Source organism: Canis aureus, chromosome 37, assembly GCF_053574225.1.
Source record: "Canis aureus isolate CA01 chromosome 37, VMU_Caureus_v.1.0, whole genome shotgun sequence".
NCBI lineage: Eukaryota > Metazoa > Chordata > Mammalia > Carnivora > Canidae > Canis > Canis aureus.
In genome coordinates this window covers 25,978,017-26,000,828 of record NC_135647.1, presented here as the reverse complement: position 1 = coordinate 26,000,828, position 22,812 = coordinate 25,978,017, and the positions used below count along the sequence as shown (strand labels likewise).

The following is a 22,812-nucleotide window of genomic DNA, read 5'->3' as shown; positions in this document are numbered from 1 at the left end:
CAAGGGAGGAGGCCCAGCCTCCGCACACGGGAAGGACGCGCATATTCCCGAGGCCCGGAGGTGATTAGGGCGATTTGCTTGTCCCGATCTTTGAGTCAAACAATATTCCCGAACATGTCCAAACTGCGTGCACAGGCTTCCCCCCTTGATCTATGCTCTCCTTTCCTCCCAGGGGTAGTGGTTTCACCCCCTCGTGTTCTTCTGGCTTGAGTTCGGGCCTCACGACTGGCTGACCCATTAGCAGCTTTGTCCTAGGCCAACGCTCTGCTCGTCCGTGGTCCCTCTCTACGCTGTCTTTCTGCTGGAAAAGGACTTCATTTCATTTCATTTCATTTTCTCTTTCTCTGTACTTAAGGATTACCAGCAACAATCACATCAGGGAAGTGGATGGGTCAAAGTTTTTGAGTTTTTTTTAATTTTTAATTTTTTGAGTTTCAAACTTGAATTAGGAAGCTGACTAGACTAGAGGTTTAAATATTCATGGGGCTTTTCTTCTTAAAAACAAAAAAATGTAATTTGTCTCTCTGCCAATGGCCAGCTTTCTTTATCTTATTTTGTAATTCTGTATGGAAAAAAACTATAGAAACTAGGATTGAGCCATTCGTTTTCTATTTCCGGCCCTTGAAACACTAGCTTACTCTACTGGGCTTGAAAATGGAGTTTAAAGTTTACTGACATAGCTCTGCCTTCTTTTTGCATATGTGGAATTTAAGAAACAAGACAGATGAACATGGGGGGCGGGGGAAGAGAGGCAAACCAGAAAACAGACTCTTAACTCTAGAGAACAAAGCGAAGGATGCTGGAGGGGAGGTGGGTGGGGGATGGGTGAGGTACGCGGTGGGCCCTACGGAGGCACTTGTGATGGGCATCAGGTGTTGGATGTGAGGGATAAATCACCAAATTCTACATCTGAAACGACTATTACACTGTATGTTAGCTAACTGAAATTTAAATAAAGGATTGAAAAATTAAAAAAAAAATTTAAATGCATACAAAAATGTGCATCCTAAATGATTTTTAGTTAAGTTGGCTCTTTGATTTTAGTAAGTTTAAGCCTCTGTCTTTGCCAGGACTCTGCCCTGGCATACCTTCAGGATTCTGCTCTCCTCCACCACTGGCCCCTGTGCTACTGGTGTGGCCACCACTGACCCCAGTGGGAACCTGCCCAGGACCGAAAGGGGCAAAGTTTGATTTCTTAGGCTTTACTCATATTGTTTTTCATATTTCTCTCTTCCTTGCTCCACCTCCTCCCACCCTATCACATTCTCTCCTTGAGCATTTATTCATTGAAGAAACATTTACTTCAGTACCTACCAATCAAGAGAGAACCATCCAAGTTCAGAGAAAACATACAGATGTGATGCAGGCGGCAGATAAAGGTCATAAACCAGATGTCTGTGGGTTATAGTTGGTTTGCAGATGTATTTATTTGTCTACCACAATACTTAAGGTTTTGGGTTTTTTAAATGTAGTTCATAGCAGTTGAAAATTGGGCTTTTCCCCTTAAAATCTGGGTGCTGGAATTGGGGGTCTCACCCTGCATCTTTGTGTGGTCATGTCAGCAATGGGGAAGTTTGGAGAAAGAGGTAGGCATGGGGCTGAGGCTGCAGACATAGCAACATCAGTACTTGAAGGTCTCACTTGCTCAAGTGCCAGATTTAGGTTACATGGTGATGGCTACTTGGAACCCTAAAAAGGGTTTTTGTTTTTAAGATTTTATGTATTTATTTGAGAGGGAGCATGAGTGGGAGGAGGGGCAGAGGGAGCAGACTCCTTCCCGAGCAGAAAGCCTGATGCAGGGCTTGATCCCAGGCCCCCAGGATCATGAGCTGAGCCAAAGGCAGTTGCTTAACCAACCACCCAGCCACACCCTAAAAGATTTTAATCTGAAGACTTATATAGTCAACTCTGCACTTGGAGGCATGTTGAGGATTCCTTTGGAGGGACGGGTCTGAAGATAGGGAGATCTTTAGGAGGCTGTTACAGCAAGTCAGAGGGGAGGCGCTAAGAAGCTGAACAAAGATACTGCACAAAAGTTTCAAGGGGAGCAAACAAATTGGGGAGCTATTGAGGAGTAGAAGTAAGTGCTTAATGAAGTGGGGGTAGGGTCCAGGGGAAGGAGGAGTCTCCTGCTGGAGGGATCTCTAACTGGTTCTGGGAGTGCCAGCGGGGCTGCTGCTTACAAGGTGGGAAGGACTCTGCTGGTCTCTGACTTGCCCGAAGGTCTGTCTGTCCAGCTTATTTGCATTCATGCATTTTTTTCTGGGTTAAAAGGCCTACATCAGGGTCAGTGGTTGTAAGCAACAAAACCCAAAGGCAGCTGCTTTGGGTACAGTAGGTAGGATGGCAGGAAGGCCGGAGAACCAGGTTAGGGCTACCCTGCCAGAAACAGATCCTAGAAATGATCTGGTAAGAGTGTTTCTGGGGCTTCCCCAAGATACTGCTGCTGTTATTGTTGAGTTCTGGATGTGTGCCCAGCCCTGCCCCTGTTGAGGGAGAAAATACCGTGGGTTATCTCTGGATTCTGGTCTAGGGCAGCTGTGGAGACCTGCTGCACTTAGGCCACATTTCCATTTCACCGCAGCGAAGGCCAATGCAAGCAGTCTTCTGTAGTGAGAGCTGGGTCTGCTTCCCACTAAGACTCTAAAGTAAGGGGAAATTCCTCAAATATAGGAAAGGGCTTCAGAGGCTAGGAAACCAATGAAATAATTGTCTATTACGGGGTTTATAATTTTTTAGTATAGCCAGGGAGGATGGGGGACTTCAAACAGTGGGGATCACTTGTCTATTTAAAGAGAATATTGAGAGCAAAGAAATGTGATATTGCCATGGAGGACCAGTAGGGGGTATTGGGCAATGGGGTCACTTGGCTTGGCCTGCAGATTGGAGAGAAATGGAGAAATCTTTCAGGTAAGTTGGAGCCATCCTGTGGAAGCCAGCTTGAAATTTCTAGTTGAACTTCAGTTTTGGCTTTCATCTTCTTGGGAAAGGGTTTGCTCCTCAACATTATCTGGAAAATAACCCAGTGAGAATATGACATTATGAAACTAATTTGATGGGACAGAGAAGTTCAATGGATTTTGCTCTGGCCCATACATCAACCGAGGCTTTCTGACCTGGGGTGGTGACTGTGGGCCAAGGCGCCAGGACTGTGCTAGGACTTTGCAACCCACTGGGCAGAGAGAGGCACGAGGGAAGGGAGAGGAGGTGCCGTGGGAGAGATGAGAAGGCCTTGGCTGCATACTCAACTTTACCCTTCCTCTATTTCTGAGATATACTAAATAAAAATATATGAAAATATCTTTCTCATGGCCCCACACATCTTAATCATCTCAGTGGCACTCAGTTTATTTATTTATTTATTTATTTATTTATTTATTTAAATAAAGTAGCTTTATTTGTTTTCACTTTCTGTTCAACTTTTTTTTTATTTTTTATTTTTTTATTTTTTTTTTATTTATGATAGTCACACAGAGAGAGAGAGAGAGGCAGAGACACAGGCAGAGGGAGAAGCAGGCTCCATGCACCGGGAGCCCGACGTGGAATTCGATCCCAGGTCTCCAGGATCGCGCCCTGAGCCAAAGGCAGGCACTAAACCGCTGCACCACCCAGGGATCCCGGCACTCAGTTTAGACGCTGACAGCCTTTCCTGGCTGCCTGTGTTTGCTGCATGCAGCCTGGTCCACAGCCCGGACCACCGCTCCCTGTTCTTCCGTGCTGTGTCTCTGCCTCCCTCACGCTCTCTTCTGGTAGAGATTGATCTTCTTTCTCTGCACTGGTGGTTTCCACAGCTCCCCTGCCTGTCCTTTCCTCTCTCCTAGCCCACTGCTCCTGAACTTCAGGTCCCTTAAGTGTCACTGCCTCCTGCAAATCCTTGGGGACCCCAGAGTGGTCAAGTAACCTCCTCCTTCCCTAGGCAAGAAGCTCCACAAGGGAAGTAGGCCTTTGGCATCCCCCTCTATCCCTCCTCCCTGGTCTCTGTCCGTCACATCTCATCTGTATCCTGAGTGCCCAGCATGATGCCCATGTGTGATAGAAATCAGTAAACCATTCACCTGCTGTTATACTTTCTGTGATTTGGGCAAATACACATGCTCATGTTGTGGTGCATCATAGCTGTCGGTTGTATGAATCTGTAGCCATCTGTGGTCAATGTCATAAAAGAAAAATTATTCTGACGTTCGCTAAACATGGCAAGGAATATTTTATTTGAAGCTATTGCAGCAGGGGAGATACTACTGCAAGTGAGAGAACTCAGCTCTCAGTAAACAGGAGCAAGCGGGGATTCATAGCCAACAAGCAAGGGAAGGGGAGGATGGGAAATGACTGAAAACTTGATTAGGTATCAAGGGTGGAGGAAGATGAGCTTGATTGGGTATCAAGAGTGGGAGGATTCTTGATAAACTGACTTAGCAGGATTCTTTGCTAACGTGCAGGCCAAGGATGAAGCCTGGTCAAGAGGAAGGCTCTTGGTCAAAGAGGAAGTCTCTTACTGTCAGCCGAGAGGGCCTTGTGGTGACGATGCCCCTTAGTATCTAACGGCGCCTCCTAATAAGGGTAGAGAGACCCTGGAGAATGGGAGCTTGCACACGAAGGAGCTCTCCGCAGCCAAGAGCTGCCAGAGAACATCAGTTTGATCCGCATCCAAGATGCACTTGCATTGTTCTCATGTTTTAAAACAGGAACAATGTAGTGTTCACTCCACCCTTCCTCCCGGGAGAATCCCAAAGACTGATTGTGTTTTGAGAAAGACCCGTCAAATGTTCTAGTCCTTGGCAGTGGACACTAGTGTTTTCCTCTGAGATACGGTCTCACATGTTCCGAGGTCCAGAGCTGACCTGGCCTGCCTCGGTGCTCTGACTTCGGTCATGGATGTGACTCCGCCCCACAGGGCACCCTCCAAACTCACTTCTCCCCTCTGAGTACTCAGGGAGTCAGGATGATCACGCACCCCCAGCCCTGCTCACTCCCGGGTCTTGCCTGGTGTCCTGGACTACAGCCGATCCTTGAACGACACGGGTGTGAGCTACCGGGTCCACTCACCCGAGGACTTTTCTACATGTATTTCCTCTTCCTTAATATTTTCTTAATGACACGTCCCTTCCTTCAGCTCCCTTTATTGTAAGAGTACGGTGTGTAACACGAGTAACATGCAGGGCGTGTGCGAATAGGCTATGGGGCAGGCTCCCAATCAACAGGAGGCTACTAGTAGTTGAGGTTTTCGGGAGTCGAAGGTTGTCCCTGGATTCTCAGCTGTGTCGGGGTCGGAGCCCCACTCTCTACTGGGTTGTCTCGTCTGAGAACCTGTGCCTTAGGAGAACCGGACGCTCTGGGGCGAGTGTCTGTTCTTACTGACTTGCGCCTTTGGCCAGCTCACCCTGCACTCAGCAACCCCTCTGCGCAGTAGTCGGGGAGCCCTGGGCCGGAGCCACGTGCACAGCATCCAGGGACAGGTTGCGACTGCTGTGCTGTCCAGAGCTCCCTGGTCTGGCAGGGGAGACACCCCCCGTACCTAGCTGCCCCCGTGACATAGCACTGCTGGGCTACCCAGGACGTTGGGTGCTGAGACCAGGGCCTGCCCCAGGCTCTGGGCTCGGGACGGGGCGTCTCCAGAGTGTGGGCCAGAGCTAGGGCCCGGGGGCCAGGGCAGCGGGACCTCAGCTGCGGGACGCGGGGACCCCAGCACGGCGAGCTTTGCTGGAGCTGGAGGATAGGCGGAGCAGAGCAGGGGTGGAGGGGACGGGTGGCCGGGAGGGACGGAGGCCTGACCCTGGGGTGGCACTGGACTCTGAATGACAGGGAGCACGAGGGGTCCGTGAGGGACGCTGGCCGGTCCTGGTCCTCAGGGTCGGGGCTCCCACGGGGGAGCGGATGCTGGGTCCTGGGCTGGCTGGGGTGGGGGGCGGTGGGGGCCCCCGCAGTCGGGGCTGCGACACTCACGTGTGCTCTGTCTCCCCGCAGATCCTGCCGGGCCTTTACATCGGCAACTTCAAAGGTGAGTTCCCTTTCCTCGTTTGGGGGTAAAACACGCGTGATGTGCAATGTCCCATTCATACCGCCCGTAGCCGTACCCAGGTGTGTGCACGCCGCGGCGCAGCCCCCGCCTCCAGAGCTCCTCATCCTCCCAAACTGAAGCTCTGTCCCCGTTGAGCACTAACTACCACCCCCGCCCCCCGGGGCCCTGGAACCCCCTCCACTTTCTGGTCTCAGTTTGGCTCTCAGCGGCCTCGACGAGGGGAGTCCTGCATGCGGCGGGGTCCTTAGGGCGCGGCTGTTTCACCGACCGGCCTGTGGGTTGGGATGGCAGGGCGGGCCAGGATCTGCCTCCTCAGGGCTGGCTGTCCGGGCGTGTGAGGTTTCTCCTTCCGTCTGTCGATGTACGCTGTGGGCTGCTCCCACCAGAGGCGGAGTCAAGCATGATTGGGCCAAGGGATTGGCTCAGAGCGTAGAGTCTGATCTGGACAAGGCCACCGCTTTGGTCCAGGCGCCCTGTGGGGCCCTCGGACTTGTGCCCATGCCCAACCCCTCAACCCCTGGAGATGTGTATCCTTGAGAGGGCGGAGAAGACCTGGGGAACTTGCCGAAACAAGGCTGTCTGCTGCAGAGAGCCAGACTCCTCGTAGGCATCTGGAGTCCTCTGGCTAGAACAAGTGAGAACACATTCCCGTCTGTTTTCAGGTTGCCCCTAAATTTGAGTTCAGGTTCCAATCGTCTATACAAACAATCTCTTTTTTTTTCTAATGTATTTTCGATTACTTTAATGTCATACGAAACTAACCATTGAGATAGCTACTAAAATACGCATGAAAGACCACCTATGTCTTGTAGTCAGACGGTGACCGCATCTACCGATCACTTAACTGTGAGGTCCCACCACTGCGTGTCTGTTTCCCTGTGAATCTGTATCAGGTTTTCTCCACCCAAAATAATTCTGAACTGGTAAAAAAAAAAAAAATAAATACTATGTAGCATGCTATGTTTACTCATTAAAACCCTCAGAAAAGGGACACCTTTGTAGACTAAACTGTACTAAAATAGCACATGAGGAACTAATAAAACATACATAGGAACAGCCCAGAAGATTTTAGGTTCTGTACACGCTGATCAACAAAAAATGCTTCGGGAGAAACCGCATTGAATGAGAAGACGCACCCTGCTGATCTTTTCTATTTCTCTACATAATGTTTGTTTCCTCCTCTGGTCTTCCCACCGCCCCGTTGGGCTCCTAGTGCTGTTTACTGGCCTCAGAGAGAGCTGAGCCCAGGGAGCTGACAGCTGCTAATTGCTACTAGAACATTTTAAAAATAGTACAGGAGTTCCTAAATTAGTAAGCCTTGTAGTTCTGAAAAAGCAGCGAGTGCTTTGCGGTGGGTTAGTTGTAGTACTGGGATGCAGTGGGGAGCAACCGCCTTTTGGGGTTACTTAGGGAGTTAACTGCTTTCATGAAGACGGGGGGTGTCTTTGGGCTTGAGAACAGACTTCGGGGTACATTTCTAGAAGTGGAATTGCTACGTGGAAGTGTTTACAAATTAAAGCTTGTAATGAATGTCCACCCACCTCAGTACTTCGGCCAACAGTTTATGAAAGTTTTATCCTTATTCATAGCGGGTTACTTTCTTCTAGAAGGTCATGGGTGCACAATTTTTTTTTAAAAAGATTTTATTTATTTATTCGCGGTAGACACAGAGAAAGAGGGAGAGGGAGAGACACAGGCAGAGGGAGAAGCAGGCTCCATGCCGGGAGCCCGATGTGGGACTCGATCCCGGGACTGCAGGATCTCGCCCTGGGCCGAAGGCAGGCGCCAAACCGCTGAGCCACCCAGGGATCCCATGGGTGCGCAATTTTAAGGCACATTTTAAGACTCTTTGTACTACAATCTGTGCCTGTTTCCTAAGTATTCCATGGCTTGGGAACCCCTCGCGGCTTCTGGATTCTTGCTGTGGGTTTGGCCCACTCGAGTTCTCCACCCTGTACCGCTCCTTGCTCAGGCGGTTGATGCTTCTTCGCCGACTCCAGTTATTCTGACCTCGTATGTGGCATATTTTACTCACTCATTAATTCACGAGACATTTATTAAGCACGAGATGGAAGGCTTACCCGAAGCAAAGGCATGGAGGTGCAGCAGACGGACGAGAAGCTGGAAGGAGGCCGTGCTCTCTGCGCACTGCCTGCGAATTCACTCGCTCATTCCAGAAGCTTGTTCCATGTGCCGGGAGTGTCGTGGGTCCACGCTGGGGTGCTCAGGGGCTCCGAGTGAGGAGGAGCAGGAATGGGATGGGGGAGCCGGTTCTGCCCCGAAGGGAATCTGGAAGGAGGTCTGCCCTGGAATCCGGTTGCTCCCCGCTGCTGCGGAGCCGGTGTGGCCCCGGACACGCTTCACGGCCTGGACACGCGAGGGGCCCTGGAGAGGGTGGGCCAGGCAGTGCGGCCAGAGCGCCATTCGGTGTCTGGACGTGGCCGGTGGCGGGTGTCAGGCCCTCCTGCCCCTCTCTGTCTGCGCGGGGGAGGGGGGCACAGCCTACTTCAGGCGGTGGCGGGAGGAAGCAGGTGCTCATATGGCCCCACGCTGGCCAGACAGGCAGTGGGCGCTGGTCGCCTCGGCTAGCAGGTGCCGGGGCCGGGGTGAAGGGACCACGGCTGCTCCGGACACTGAACCCAGCTGTCACGTGTGCTTCAGCTTGATGTCGCATTTAGCCGCTTTCTGTTCTTTTTAAATGAAAGATAATCCATGCCTACCGCGACACGACCACCAGTGGAAAAATGTAAAAAGAAAAATTAATGGGGAAAAAAATGTTTTAACTTTCTGAGAGATCCTCATTTTTGTGCACTGTGGATTGGCCCTGCCACCCCGGCCTTGGTTCCAGGGGCTCGGGGCTCAGTCCAGTCATCGAGTGTCTCCTTCCTCCCCTCCCCGCTCCCCTGTTCTTTGCCTGCCTCCCTCCCTCCCTCCTTCCCTCCTTTCCTTCCTTCTTTCCTTCCAGTGGGGATCCCACATGTCACTCTGCAGCTTCTTCTTCTTCTTCTTCTTCTTCTTCTTCTTCTTCTTCTTCTTCTTCTTCTTCTTCTTTTCTTCTTCTTTTTCTTCTTTTTCTTCTTCTTCTTCTTCTTCTTCTTCTTCTTCTTCTTCTTCTTCTTCTTCTTCTTCTTCTTCTTCTTCTTCTTCTTCTTTCCTCCTTCCTTCTCCTTCTCCTTCTCCTTCTTCTTCTTTTCTTCTTCTTCTTTTAATTTAAACTTGCAGTGAATCACAAACCATTTTCCAACATCTGGTCCTTTCCACCTAGAGAAAAACCCATGAAGGAACTTGGGTTCTGCAGCCTGGTCTTTGATGAGACCCCATCGCCCCCACCCCCGCCCCATCCTGGCTGCAAGCTAAGGCGATGGGAGTGGAGTCTTAAAGAGCAGGACCTGCCCTGCAACCAGGGGGGTGGTTATCTGCTGCCTCACAAGTTGGCAGGTCCCAAAACAGGAGAAGCCCTCATTGTTTGATGGTGCCCACAAATTCTAGAAATGTGGGAAACGAGCTCACAGCCCGCATGTGTACTGGTGATGTCCACAGAGACGTGTCTGAGATCTCAGAGCTCTTGCTCTGTCTGCCAGTGACAATGGCCGTGCTTCCCAGTGGTGGTCCCCCAGTTGTTCAGATAAGGCTGACCTGGTGTTAGCCTCAACACTAATCTTTGGTGCTCTGCTGTTGGCTTAGCCTGAGGGAGCTTCGTGATGAATAGTGATGAGCACCAGGTGGTGGAAACAAGAGCTGAAGTCAGGCATCTTTGAAGTAAGCGAGTATTTGGAAACATTCAGAGGTGATGGAGACTGACGCCCACACCGCGGCCTTGAGACTTCATCTGGTCCCGGTGATAATACTAATAATGTTGGCGACAATAATATTTGCTCCATGTGGGCCTAGCACTGGCGTAAGCGTTTTATATCATGTAGCATTCCCAGCAGACCTCTGAGGTGGCTCTCTTACCATTTCCCCACATCAAGGATGAGAAAAGTAAGGCACCAAAGAGCTTGCCCAAGGTCGACACCAGTAAATGTCAGAGCCCACGTTTGGTGAAGAAGGAAGTAAGTAGGAACTGCCCAGGCTGAAAATGTGCCCACTTAAAGGTCGAACACGCTAACAGCTGATTTACGACCCTGGCAGCTATTGCAGCGTATGATAACGTATGACTCTGGGATTTATCACCTTAACAGAGACCTTCTTCTTCGCCCCCTTTCCTCCTTCTCTCACCCTGTATGGCCACGCCGTTGAGTCCACAGGTCAGTGTAGCAGATGCTCTGAGGATTGGGAAGGTATCCCCAAAGAAGTTCTTTCCTGCCAAATATCTGTTTTTCTAGAGTGCTTGCATTGATGGTATTATTCTCCGGTACTTCATCTGATATTTTTTTTTGATGATTTTTTTAAATAATAAATTTATTTTTTATTGGTGTTCAATTTGCCAACATATAGAACACCCAGTGCTCACCCCATCAAGTGCCCCCTTCAGTGCCCGTCACCCAGTCATCCCCACCCCCCGCCCTCCTCCCCTTCCACCACCCCTAGTTCCTTTCCCAGAGTTAGGAGTCTCTCATGTTCCATCTCCCTTTCTGATATTTCCCACTTATTTTTTCTCCTTTCCCCTTTATTCCTTTTCACTATTATTTATATTCCCCAAATGAATGAGACCATATAATGTTTGTCCTTCTCTGATTGACTTATTTCACTCAGCATCATACCCTCCAGTTCCATCCACGTCGAAGCAAATGATGGGTATTTGTCATTTCTAATGGCTGAGGAATATTCCATTTTTGATGATTTTATTTAGAATCCTACTTGACTTTGCTGGGCTGCGTATTTCCCGTGGCCACTCTAACTTTTTCCCCATCCAAGGACTGGTTACCCCTGCACGTCTTCTGTATCAACACAAGATCAACAGCACCAATTCCCCTTCCTGAGGAAGCACGTGGCTGCCACTTTGCCATGGGAAGACAGTATCTTCCAGGAATCCACTTGCTCCCTTAGCGAAGTCTTAGCAGTGGTGGATGGGGTCTCCGCCGAGGGAACGTGCAACAGCAAGGGAGAGGGGTCAAGTAGGTGTTTCTATTTCAGTGCTCCCGCTGTGTAAAAATGACATTTGCTTCTCCTGGAGGCCACGTGAGGCAGCAGGAGTGGGCAGGAGTCCAGGGGCCGGGGGAGATAGTGGCAGAAAGAGGAAAAGACTGTGGTTAGCTGCTTTACCCACGAAGGGCTGACTGTTTCACTTACTAATGTAATTTATGTTGAATTTTATGAAGAGTTGTTCTTAAAATTTTTCTTTTCCTGGTGATAAAAGTAATTCAGGCTCATCAGTGAAAATTAAAATTTTAAAACTTCGAATGTGATAGAAATATATTAAATAGAGCGAAAACTTGCCCAAAACTCCACACCCTGAGATAACCACGGCCAGCCTATATTCTTCTAGGTTTTTTTCCGCGTGAATTCTAACTTGTAATCTTCCCGTTGGTTTTATTAATCCTGTTGCACTAATGATGTCCCAAGTGGTGATGGGTTGTTTTCTGGCTTAGAAATGGCATTAAAGTGGCGTGGTGCGGAAGGGACACCACTGGCACCCGCTAGTAGCTCCTTCCCTGGAGGCCCTGCAGGGCTCCCGTGAACCGCGCACACTGCCTCCTGCGGTTCTTCTGCAGATGTGGGCTCTGATCACGTCGTGGGCCGGGACGTCTGCGTTTCCAGTGGGTTCCCAGGGGAGGCCGGGCTGCCAGCGGCAGCCCGGGGTTGGAGCAGTAAAGGACTAAGTTCCGTCCTTTGATTTTGTGCCCAAGGAGAGCTGGTGTGAGCCCTGCAGGCTCGCCCGGTGCATGTGAGGACGCTGCTCACCCCGTGGTCGGGTCCTACAGCCGTGTTCATGGCTGGTTACGCGGTGCCCGTGGTTGTAGGTGGTCATCCAGAACCACCAATAACTTGTCGTCCGAAAGAAGAAGAGGTCCAATACCATCATCCAGAAATGTTGATTAAGCGCGTTACGTCCTCCCTAATAAATAGAGCCTGCGCTTATGGGGCTTACGGGGTAGGGTAATCCCCGAGTAGGGCATCAGTAGAAACAGCACTATGATAAGATAAGCTAGAGAGGGGGACAGAGTCCAAGAGTTCTGCTTCCTTTGGAGCCCTACAGTCTGTGGTCTCATTTGTGACGTCGGGTGCTCTTCTGTATTCAAAAATGTATACTTTTCTTACCAAGCTACTTTTTCTGTTTATTTTAATCTGTGTTATGAAAGTGGATTTATGAGGTGACGAAATGTGTTAGATCTCAGTGATGGCTAAACAGCTTTGAAGATACTAAAGACCATTGGATCATACCCTTTAAAAGAGTGAATTTATGGTACATAATTCATCTCAAGAAAACTGTTGATAAAAAAGGAAAAAGTATATTTATTTATTTAAAAGATTTTATGTATTTATTTATGAGAGACACACACACACAGACAGAGGCAGAGACACAGGCAGAGGGAGAAGCAGGCTCCATGCAGGGAGGCCGATGCTGGACTCCAGGATCCCGCCCTGGGCCGAAGGCAGGCGCTAAAACTCCGAGCCCCCCGGGCTGCCCGAAAAAGTATATTTGAACAAATCTTTGAAATTCAAGTCTGTGGCAGGCTCAGAATCCAGAAGACAGACAGTCAGGAGGCCGCTTCGGTGCTCCGCTGCCCCACCTGCCTCCGGGTTCTCCTGCGGCGGCGAAGGCTCTAGCTCGGTCCTGCTTCTCCACTTGGCTAGAACACAGATGCTGGTGGCACCGGGGCACGTTGTCTTTCGGTGAGAAGTGGAAGCTGCTGCCAGTGGGATCCTAAGTGATTCCAGTTCCTGTTCAAGTCAAACTTAGTGATGCCAAAACTTAGGATAGTTGTGGGACAGGGTGGGGGGCGGTGTTCAGGCTGAGTCTCCGTATATAGGACGAAATGGCTGCTGTGCGCCTCCGAGTTGGAAGCTTGAGATGGTTGGAGCCATGAAGAAAGCCTTAAAACAACACTTTAATATCACTCTTAAAGATTTTTTTCTGGGGCACCTGGGGGGCTCAGCGGTTGAGCATCTGCCTTCGGCTCAGGGCGTGACCCCAGGGTCCCGGGATCGAGTCCCACGTCGGGCTCCCTGCATGGAGCCTGCTTCTCCCTCTGCCAGGGTCTCTGCCCCTCTCTGTGTGTCTCTCATGAATAAATAAATTAAAAATATTTTTTTCTGACTTTAAATGGTACATGTTTATTGCAGAATGTTTGGGAAAGTTTTTCAGTCTCTACATGATCATCAAGGCTTCTCAAAGCTGCAGATTCCTCTTAGGGTCACGAGATCCAGCCCAGCATCCTCAGGCTCTGTGCTCAGAGGAGAGCCTGCTTTTCTTCCTCTGCCCCTCCCCCACCCCAATGAATCAATCTATCCATCCATCTATCAATTATCTATCTATCTATCTATCTATCTATCTATCTATCCATCCATCTATCAATTATCTATCTATCTATCTATCATCTATCTATCTTTAAAAAAAAGCCTGCAGATTCTTCAGCCTTGCCATAGACCCTGACCTAAGGTGGAGCTCCCACTTAGTTCATAGGTGTGTTAAACTGAAAGAACCTCTTGTGTTGAATATACCAGAAAAGCTATTAAAAAAATTTTAAAACACTTGCAATTCCATCTTGTCAAGATTGTCACTGTTGGAGCTAATTCCTTATAGCGGTTTTCCCCCTGTATGTGTGTTTGTCTTTATTATGTTTCTACAAATAAATATTTGACTCAGTCCATTTTACCCTCTATCATTTAAAAAAGTTCCTCCTGGGTCAGGACATGGGCGTGGGGGAGCTGTTTCTGGCTGGACCTTGTTTGGTAAATTAGCAGAAAGGTTTCAACTTGAGGAAATTCATTGAGTCTTTCTTCTGCAGCATCAATAGGAGCATTAGAAGGGGATGTAAGCCTTGGTGTCTCCTTAGTTTCATATGCAGATAATCTAATAATTCATTCTGTTTGGAATTTCCAGAAAATGTTCCATTTTTTAGTTTAGCCCTGAAGTGAATTGTAGGTGTTATAAGCCACCGTCTAATCTGTATTTTTTTTTAAAGATTTTATTTATTCCTGATTGACACAGAGAGAAGCAAAGACACAGGCAGAGGGAGAAGCAGGCTCCATGCAGGAAGCCCGATGCGGGACTCGATCCCAGGACCCCGGGGTCACGCCCTGAGCCGGGGGCAGATGCTCAACTGCTGAGCCCCCGAGACGCCCCTCTAATCTGCATTTAAATCCATCCCTGCCTTTGACATTAGGGTAAAGTCATCCCTGGCAGGTTCCTATGTCTTATATAGTAAGTGGGTCTTTTGTATTTGATTTTAACTTAGATTATTGATCACTAAGAGGTAATTTTTAAATATTAATATATGTCAAACAACCTTATAGTTAATGTTTCCAATAAAAGACTAAATGTCTGTGTCACTCTCCCTGTCCCTCTCCACCCCAGTCGTGCTCTCTCTTTCTCTCACTCTCTCTCTCTCTCTCAAATAAATAAAATCTTTAAAAAAAGAATAAACAGCAACAACAATGATCATGATGTTTATCGATCTAAATAACATTTCAAGTTTCCGGTGACCACTTTCTATCAAAAAAAAAAAAAAAAATCTGACAATCCGAAATAAATTATCTGCAAAATTCGTTAAAGCAATAGTCCTAAATTTCCTAGGCCTGGATTTTTCTGGGTATGGTCAATTATGGAGTTTCTAGAAAGAAATAGACAAGGCGTTTTGTACTTTTTTCCTGGCTGAACTTTCCAAGTCATTAACTTGCAGAGAAGAATAAAATGGTCATCTCCTTTCTTCTGTGACAGATGCCAGAGATGCAGAGCAATTGAGCAAGAATAAGGTGACACATATCCTGTCTGTCCACGACAGCGCCCGGCCGCTGCTGGAGGTAAGGGGCAGCGGAGCGGGGCCTGGTGTCCCGGTGGGCCCCCCCGTGTCCCGTGTCCCCTGGGCCCTTGCACCCCATCGCGGCCCCACTGCCCCGGCGGCTGAGCCCCTTGCCCACCGCTCTCCTAGCGCCGCTGCTTGGCTAAAAGCCAGCGAATAAGCTGACGCTGTGCTTACTTCTAAAATTTTTTTAATATAAATTTATTTTTTATTGGTGCTCAATTTGCCAACATATAGCATAACACCCAGTGCTCATCCCATCAAGTGCCCCCCTCAGTGCCTGTCACCCAGTCACCCCCACCCCCTGCTCTCCTCCCCTTCCACCACCCCTAGTTCGTTTCCCAGATTTAGGGGTCTCTCATGGTCTGTCTCCCTTTCTGATATTTCCCACTCATTTTTTCTCCTTTCCCTTTATTCCCTCTCACTAATTTTTTATAAGTCAATCGGAGAAGGACAAACATTATATGGTCTCATTCATTTGGGGAATATATATATACTTCTAGATTTTAAGGATTTTTAAGGCTCATTCGCATCCCCTTCTGTATTGTCCCTGGTTTCAGAATCCAGGAGAGTCCGAGGGGCTCACTCCCTGATTTTTTTTTTCCCCATTTAAGCTCAATTATCTACCAATTGCATTTAAAGACAAAAGACCACGGAAGGTAAGTTGTCCCTGGAGACTTCCCGGGGCTTGTGATGAGGAGCCTGTCTGCGGGCGCGCCCGTCGGGGCCTAGGCTCTCAGGCCGGCTGTGCGCCCCGCGCCAGGCACGAGGGCAGCTTCTTCTTCGGTTTCGGGCCGACGCGGCCGGAGCGGTTGGCTGGGGACGATCTCTGCTCCGGGACATTGGCCTCGGCAGAGCCCCAGGCCTTCACCGGGCCATGGTACATGTGTGCTGTGATGCACATGAGTCCTCCAGCTCAGGGGGCGGAGCTGGGGGGGGACTTATTCTGGGGAAACAATCCTAGTTCAAGCTATTTTCACTGAAATTCATGTTATGCAAGAACAAGTAATATATTTTTATTTTAAATTTATCCAATTTCCTTGGCCATTAGAGCCGCTGGATTTCGGTTAGTGTAAAAAAAAAAAATGAGGCCGTGGGATAATAAGTGATCCCACTGCATGTCTCGGCACCAGAGAGCCACAGGCGGAGAGCAAGGCCGGGTCGCGTCTCCGGGTCTGCGAGGCTGTCCAAGGGACAGCTCCCTCTGTGGCTGCGGCCCTGGCGGGCGGAGGTGCTGTGCCCGGCGCCCGCATGCTGGTCTCGGGCCCCGGGTGGCAGCACAGCGTGTTCAGGGCCGTTCACTGTCCCTTGGAAACGGCCACCCTGTGGCTGGCCCGTCAGCGACAGCTCGCACCCAAAACACGACCGGGCTCGGGCCCTGCTAGAAGTCAAATGCAGGCCGGTCCTGACCGACTTCCTCTTTAAATCACAAGATGAGGCCTGAGGTTTCCTTTATTTTAATACATTGCACAGCCGCCCCCCCCGCCCCCCCCCCCCCCCGGGCCTGCCTCACCACTTAGGCTCCATGTGATGGGACACGTCGCGGCGGGAGCGCCCCAGCCCGTTTGCAGGGAGCCGCTGTCCCCATGCAGGACCTTGACCCGTTAGGAACCCAGAGGAGCCCTAGTCTGCGACGGTCCAACCTCGTCCGGGTCACGTGCGGAAATCAAAGGGACAGAAAGGGAAACAGTGGGGACCGTAACCCAGGAGAAAGGGACAGGTTTGCGTAAGAGCCTCACGGCTGTGGGGAAACTGCATTTCCGTCCTCACTTTTCCTCCTTAGTCCCTTATGTCTCCATCTACAAAGACAAACTCTGCCTTGGAAAGAAAAGAGGAGAGACGTTCTGTGCCTCTTCATCAGAGACCGCTTCGGTGACATTTGGCCACATCCTGTTGTAGTCTTTGGATGCTGCTATTACCTCAGCTCGAAAATAAGTGCTTTCCTGTGATTTCATGCTCTTTAAGAGCCAGACCATCATTTTATAGCATAACAGAGGTCATTGTCGCCCCTTTTTATTTCATTCATTTTTAAATTTGCAAACAATTCATAAAAAACAAATGTAAAACAGTGCTCTCCGATTGCACAAGAGGGAAAAACCCAGACACCAAAAATCATTCGATCTCATGTGCTCACATGAAGTTACTGGGATGGAGGAGGTTTGCCGGGGTCCCAGAGGCTCCGGAACGGCGTTTAGCCCTCGGCCCCGTGCATAAAGGCCCTCTTCCGTCTTCGGGTTAAAATTCAGTTCCAGAAGTCATGGTCTCACTCAGCCTGAGATGAGTCGGGGGAATATTTGGGTTTGGTAGGGAATTGAGGGATAGATTCTATTCTTCTGCAGTCCCCCGTGATGCTGGCCCTGATCACCAGGGGGAAGTGGAGCGGGGATGAGGGTGAGAGGGAAGGTTGTGTGCAGATCCAAGCCACTGCGGCAAGCTGAACCCCAACCTGAGAAGAGGCCCTAATAAATGGTGGAAGGGTAAGGATGGGAGAAGAGAATGCCGGGACCTACTTCGTGTTCTGAGATCTTCAAAGATTTGCTGTTTATTGAATGGTCCTTTTTTTTGTTTTGTTTTGTTTTGATTTCCTTAGAGGTTGATTTTTTAATGTAAATTTATTTTTTATTGGTGTTCAATTTGCCAACATATAGCATAACACCCAGTGCTCATCCCGTCAAGTGCCCCCCTCAGTGCCCATCACCCAGTCACCCCCATCCCCCCGCCCTCCTCCCCTTCCACCACCCCTAGTTCGTTTCCCAGAGTTAGGAGTCTCTCATGTTCTGTCTCCCTTTCTGATATTTCCCACCCATTTTTTCTCCTTTCCCCTTTATTCCCTTTCATTATTTTTTATATTCCCTGAATGATTGAGAACCATATAATGTTTGTCCTTCTCTGATTGACTTACTTCACTCAGCATAATACCCTCCAGTTCCATCCACGTCAATGCAAATGGTGGGTATTTGTCGTTCCTATTGGCTGAGGAATATTCCATTGTATACATAGACCACAGCTTCTCTATCCATCATCTTTCGATGGACACCGAGGCTCCTTCCACAGTGTGGCTATTGTGGACGTTGCTGCTATAAACATCGGGGTGCAGGTGTCCCGGCGTTTCATTGCATCTATGGAAAGGTCCTTAACCTACTCCAGGCAGCACTAGTCTGGGATCAGGCCACGAGTGGTGAGGTTGTGATTGTCTAAAACTGAAGGGTTTCAGTGCTGCTAATTCCAAGCAGACTTCTCCAAGCCCCGCTGCCTTGTAGCTGTACACGGGGTCCTGCACTGTATGTACTTCTTTGGTTCATTTCCAGCAAATATCTGACCGGGTTTAAAAGTCCTGGGTGCTTAGCATCAAGTATCAAAGGCTTTTATAATAATTAGGTGTGCTCTTATTGTGATGGAGACTATGGGAGAGGGCAATTATATTATACCATATGGTTCCCAGAGCAGAGGCCCTAGGTCAAGGGATGGATTGTTGAACAGCAGGCCCGCGATGTCATGCTTTGCAAAAAAATAAGTTAGGGAATTTAGCACATCATAGGCTCCTCTGGAAAATTCACAGATTTATGGATAGAATAAAAGCTCCCAAGTTCTGCATTGAAGACACACATTTATGACTCTTTCTAAATAGGGAACCACTTTACGTGTGTGCCTGCTGATGCAACACAGGACCTATTAACGTCCCATGGGACTGTATTCTGCTGAATACAGTAATGGACACTCAGAGCAAGGAGGACTCGGGACGGGGGCCTGCTGTCCCTTACTGTCCAGGATGAGCTTCCAGGGTGAGCACCCCGTCAGAGGGATGCTTATGCAACTCGTAAAGCCAAGGAAGCGGTGGTCAAGGAAAGGGTGCCAAACCTGATCTTCTTACCAGATGAGGCTACCTTAGGATAGGTTATTGTGAGAACCCACCCTTGGTAGCTCGGGGATTGCATAGTTTTTTTTTTTTTTTTTAAAGATTTATTTATTTATTATTCATGAGACACAGAGAGAGAGAGAAGGGCAGGGACACAGGCAGAGGGAGAAGCAGGCTCCATGCAGGGAGCCCGACATTACTCCATCCTGGGTCTCCAGGATCACGCCCTGGGCCTAAGGCAGGTGCTAAACTGCTGAGCCCCCCAGGGATCCCCGATTGCATAGTTTTTATGCCTGTTACATCCTCTGTGGTTGTGATGATTCGTGACCTGTTGTAACACCTGAGCAAGGTCAGTATCATAAGGTACAGTTGCTGTGAGATGCCTCATGACCACCTGAATACGTCTTTAGTTATCATGAACTCATTGATTTTCCTTTAGGAAGGACTTTTAAGGAACTTGTGACTTAGTTGATTATAATTAGATTAGCTCTGATGTTCTATTATTTGGGTAGTTTTTAGAAGGTTTTCCCAGCACAGTGTTTGCTGGCAGGGTTTTTATACCCTTTCGAGCAGCCCGATAGAGAGAAATAAAATGAAAGAAATAAAAGGTGGTGTTCCGAGGCCTTAGGAGTGGCGGGGCCTCACCTCGCTACTGGTCATCTAGTGAAGCCAGGTGGTCTTTGCCCTTCCTTGGTGGATGAGACAAGATTTGTTTATCATTTGAACCATAGGACAAGGTAGTCAACCAAGAGAAGGAGGCCCAAAGCCCTAATTCCTGTTTCTCAAGAAGAGTATCTGGAGGAGTCGGTCTTCCGGAATGAAGATCTTAGAAACAATAGGAACTTTGGGGCCTTTATAGTCACTTGGGTCAGCCCTAAACTAGCATCTAAGATTCGGAGGAGCTCTGAGTTCCCTTCCATGCCGGCCGCTCTGTGTTTGATGTAGAAATCCCATCTGACCATAGTCCCAGGGATCACTTGATTCTATCACTGTGTAGACAAAAAGCTGAATTTCAGAGACAGGAAGGGGCCCCCCCATGATTCCACAGTTGGTCTGGGTAGCTTGGTAGGAGCCTGGATCTTCTTTCCCAGGCCAGAGGCTCCTCCAAAGGGCCTTACGGTCTCGGTTCTCTCCTCGCGTGACTGACGTGTCCGAGTCTGCAGGTACTGTTGTAGATGTTGCCGCGTGAACTTTGCAAAGGGTTGTGCCGTCTGTGCCCTTATTGGCCTTATTATTCCTTATTGGAACTGAAAGTTCCTGTTTTACGCTGTCACCAGCGCAGACTTTTATTCTTCATTGCCATTAATTAGCAAAATTTTCGTTTCGTTTTATTTGCTGTGAATGTCACCCTCTCGTTTTGTTGAGTTTCTCGTCCAGATAGTTCTTCCCTCTGAGGGCAGGGAGTGATTGATGGGTTGACTGATTGAACTCCTGCTACATGCCAGGCCCTGGGACAGACGCTGGAGGTAACAGAAGTGATTATTTGCCCTGATGAAGCCCTTAGAGTATGGACAAGATGGATATTGTGGATATTTTATAAATACTACTAATAATTAAGTCCAGCGAAAGAAGAGCTCGGACTCAGGGTAAGCCCTCAGTACTAGGAGTCAAGACTAGGAGGCCGAGGAATCTCAGAGAACGAGGTCCCTCCTCTGTCATATGAATCTAGAGGCATTTGCAGTGGCCAGGCATTTGCCTGGGTTTTGGGAAATAACTGGGAATTTGGAAAATCTGGTGCATTCTGGCTGGGAAGAAGCTGGTAGTGCCAAGGCACGCCTTCTGGTAGAGTCCGGTCTCCACGACAGTCACCCCGTCTCGTTTGAGCCTCCAGAAGCCGAGAGCTCAGCAAGGCAGAAAGCGTTGTCCCGGGTCCTTCATAACATAGTCAGACCTGGGGACCTGCTCACATCACCTGCTAGCAAGAGGCAGGGCCAAGGGGGAAAATGATTGGCACATTTATTAGTTTCAAATAGGAATTAAGACCAGACCTGTATAACTAAAATATTTTAAAATATTTAAGCGGTGGGGGGGGGGGGAACAACCCTGTGGTCTGTTCCTATATTGAGGACTCGGTTGAGGGGGTTGCTTGCTTTTGCTGCAGTGTTTCCTCATTTGTGAGCCGAGTCTCCAGTGCCTCCTGATTGCTCCAGATTTGTAGAGTGGTGAAAACTCCTGTCACAAAGACGGTGCTTTTTCATATCAGGAACCCCATATTGTTTATAGGTGCTGAGGAAGTAATATTGAGCAATGAAAGATTTCTCTCTTCCCCTGAAAAAAGAAACAGAACTCTGTCTTTCTAATGTAAAAATTTCAGAGTCTGTTTCATTTTTCATTCTGTGTCTTTAACTAGAGCACCTGCAGGAAACAAAACTATTTTTTTTTTTTTTTTTGCGATCAACAAAAACGCTTCGAAAAGTATTCTCATTCCTTCGCTGGACTGATTCTCCAAATAATTTAAATTTTTAAATGATGTGTATTTTAGGACTAAATAGAAAAAAAAAGGCAGTAGTTTACATGTGGATATTCAAACCAGGGTATTGTATGAATACCAGATAGGTTTTTCGAGCTTGAGTTCAGCTTAGATATGTAATCTTTCCATTTTAAGCTGTGGCTTTTATACTTTCAACCACTTAAGTTGTTTTTTTTTTTTTTCCCAAAGAATAAGATGTTTTCATAGAAGGTACTTATTCCTGGTGGTTCTGTTTTATATTTCCTTTATCACTAAAGACTTTTTTTGAGGTGTCCAGGCTCACAAGTTAATTTTGTTAGTTTCAGGTAGAGGCGGCCACGTCTTCTGTTTCTGGTACTTATGGTTATCTACTTATCTGTGCTGCTGTCTTCATTGTCCGCTTATTTTTTATTTTTTTAGATATAGCCAATCCAGAAGTTATTTGGATTAACCCATTTTCTTTTTTTTATATTTTATTTATTTATTTATTATGAGAGAGAGAGAGAGAGAGAGAGAGAGAGAGAGAGGCAGAGACCCAGGCAGAGGGAGAAGCAGGCTCCACGCAGGGAGCCCGACACAGGATTTGATCCCGGGACCCCAGGGTCACGCCCTGGGCTGCAGGCGGCGCTAAACTGCTTCGCCACCCGGGCTGCCCTGCCTGCTTATTTTTGAGGAAACTCTCCCCAGGGTGAGGTGTTCGGTCTGCTTGGACCACAGAGCTAGGAGGCTGAGGGGATCCTCGATGGGCCTTGGTCACCTGCTCGGTGTCTGTCTGGCGACCCGCTCCGTGTCACTACCTCAGAAGTTCAGCTGGTTTCCCAAGTGTGAAGCAAACTAGAACCAAGGTGTTAAATGGCATTTAAAATTTAAGAAACTATGCTTCTTCCACCCTCTGGCCTGCCCAAGCCCTACCCTTCCTCACTGCTCGGCCCTAGCTCTCCTTCTGAGAAAGACACTCCCAGTGCCCTCCAACCTCAGGGCTTCTTCCCTTTTCTCTATAATATGTGTAGTTTGCACTCTTAGCTGGGTTGTGAATTATAAGCATCCGGACAGCTTCTACAGTCTATTGAGTGGCTATTTAACCACTCACTGATGGTGACATCTAGCTCTTGACTGCCAGATCCAGGCTCCGCAGCTGACCTCGGGCCCACGCAGGCAGGTGCCACCTTGGGATTTCTTTGGTGTCCCCCAGCACTCAACCTGGGTCTGGCACCCAGGGGCCCCTCTGCAGGTGCTTACTGACGAACTGAGAGCCACGTGCATTTTCAGCTCCATTCCAAAGTGGGAATCATGTCTTTAGTCATTTGTGGCTCATTGAAGGGTGGTAAAGAAGAGCTGTGCCAAGGATAATTTATTAGCCATGAGTAACAAGTGAAGCCAGAAGATCTGGTTCCGTAATGCAGCCTCCCTTATACACGCTGTTTGTTCTGTTCCTCACTTGTCAGAAGGGTTAGCAAATGCAGATGTACTGGTTTATGGAGCTCCCGGAGACTCTAGTTCGGAATTACCTCTTGCTAAATCATTATCCTGTGACTTTCTGATCTCTTAAGGATCCTTCAGCTGCCTTTAGTTTGCATTAGAAGCT

At 48.6% G+C, this 22,812-nt stretch overlaps 1 protein-coding gene across 3 annotated transcripts in view; it reads left to right on the top strand.

The window, feature by feature from the left end:
- Positions 1–22,812, top strand: part of DUSP22 (dual specificity phosphatase 22) — a 55,805-nt gene that overhangs the window by 5,546 nt on the left and 27,447 nt on the right. For 2 of the 3 annotated variants that reach the window (XM_077886434.1, XM_077886437.1), the window contains exons 2-3: positions 5,962–5,995; positions 14,841–14,923. In XM_077886434.1, coding sequence (XP_077742560.1) covers positions 5,962–5,995; positions 14,841–14,923 — 117 coding nt within the window. The remainder of the gene's footprint in view (positions 1–5,961; positions 5,996–14,840; positions 14,924–22,812) is intronic. The other variant, XM_077886436.1, reaches the window with a different exon arrangement.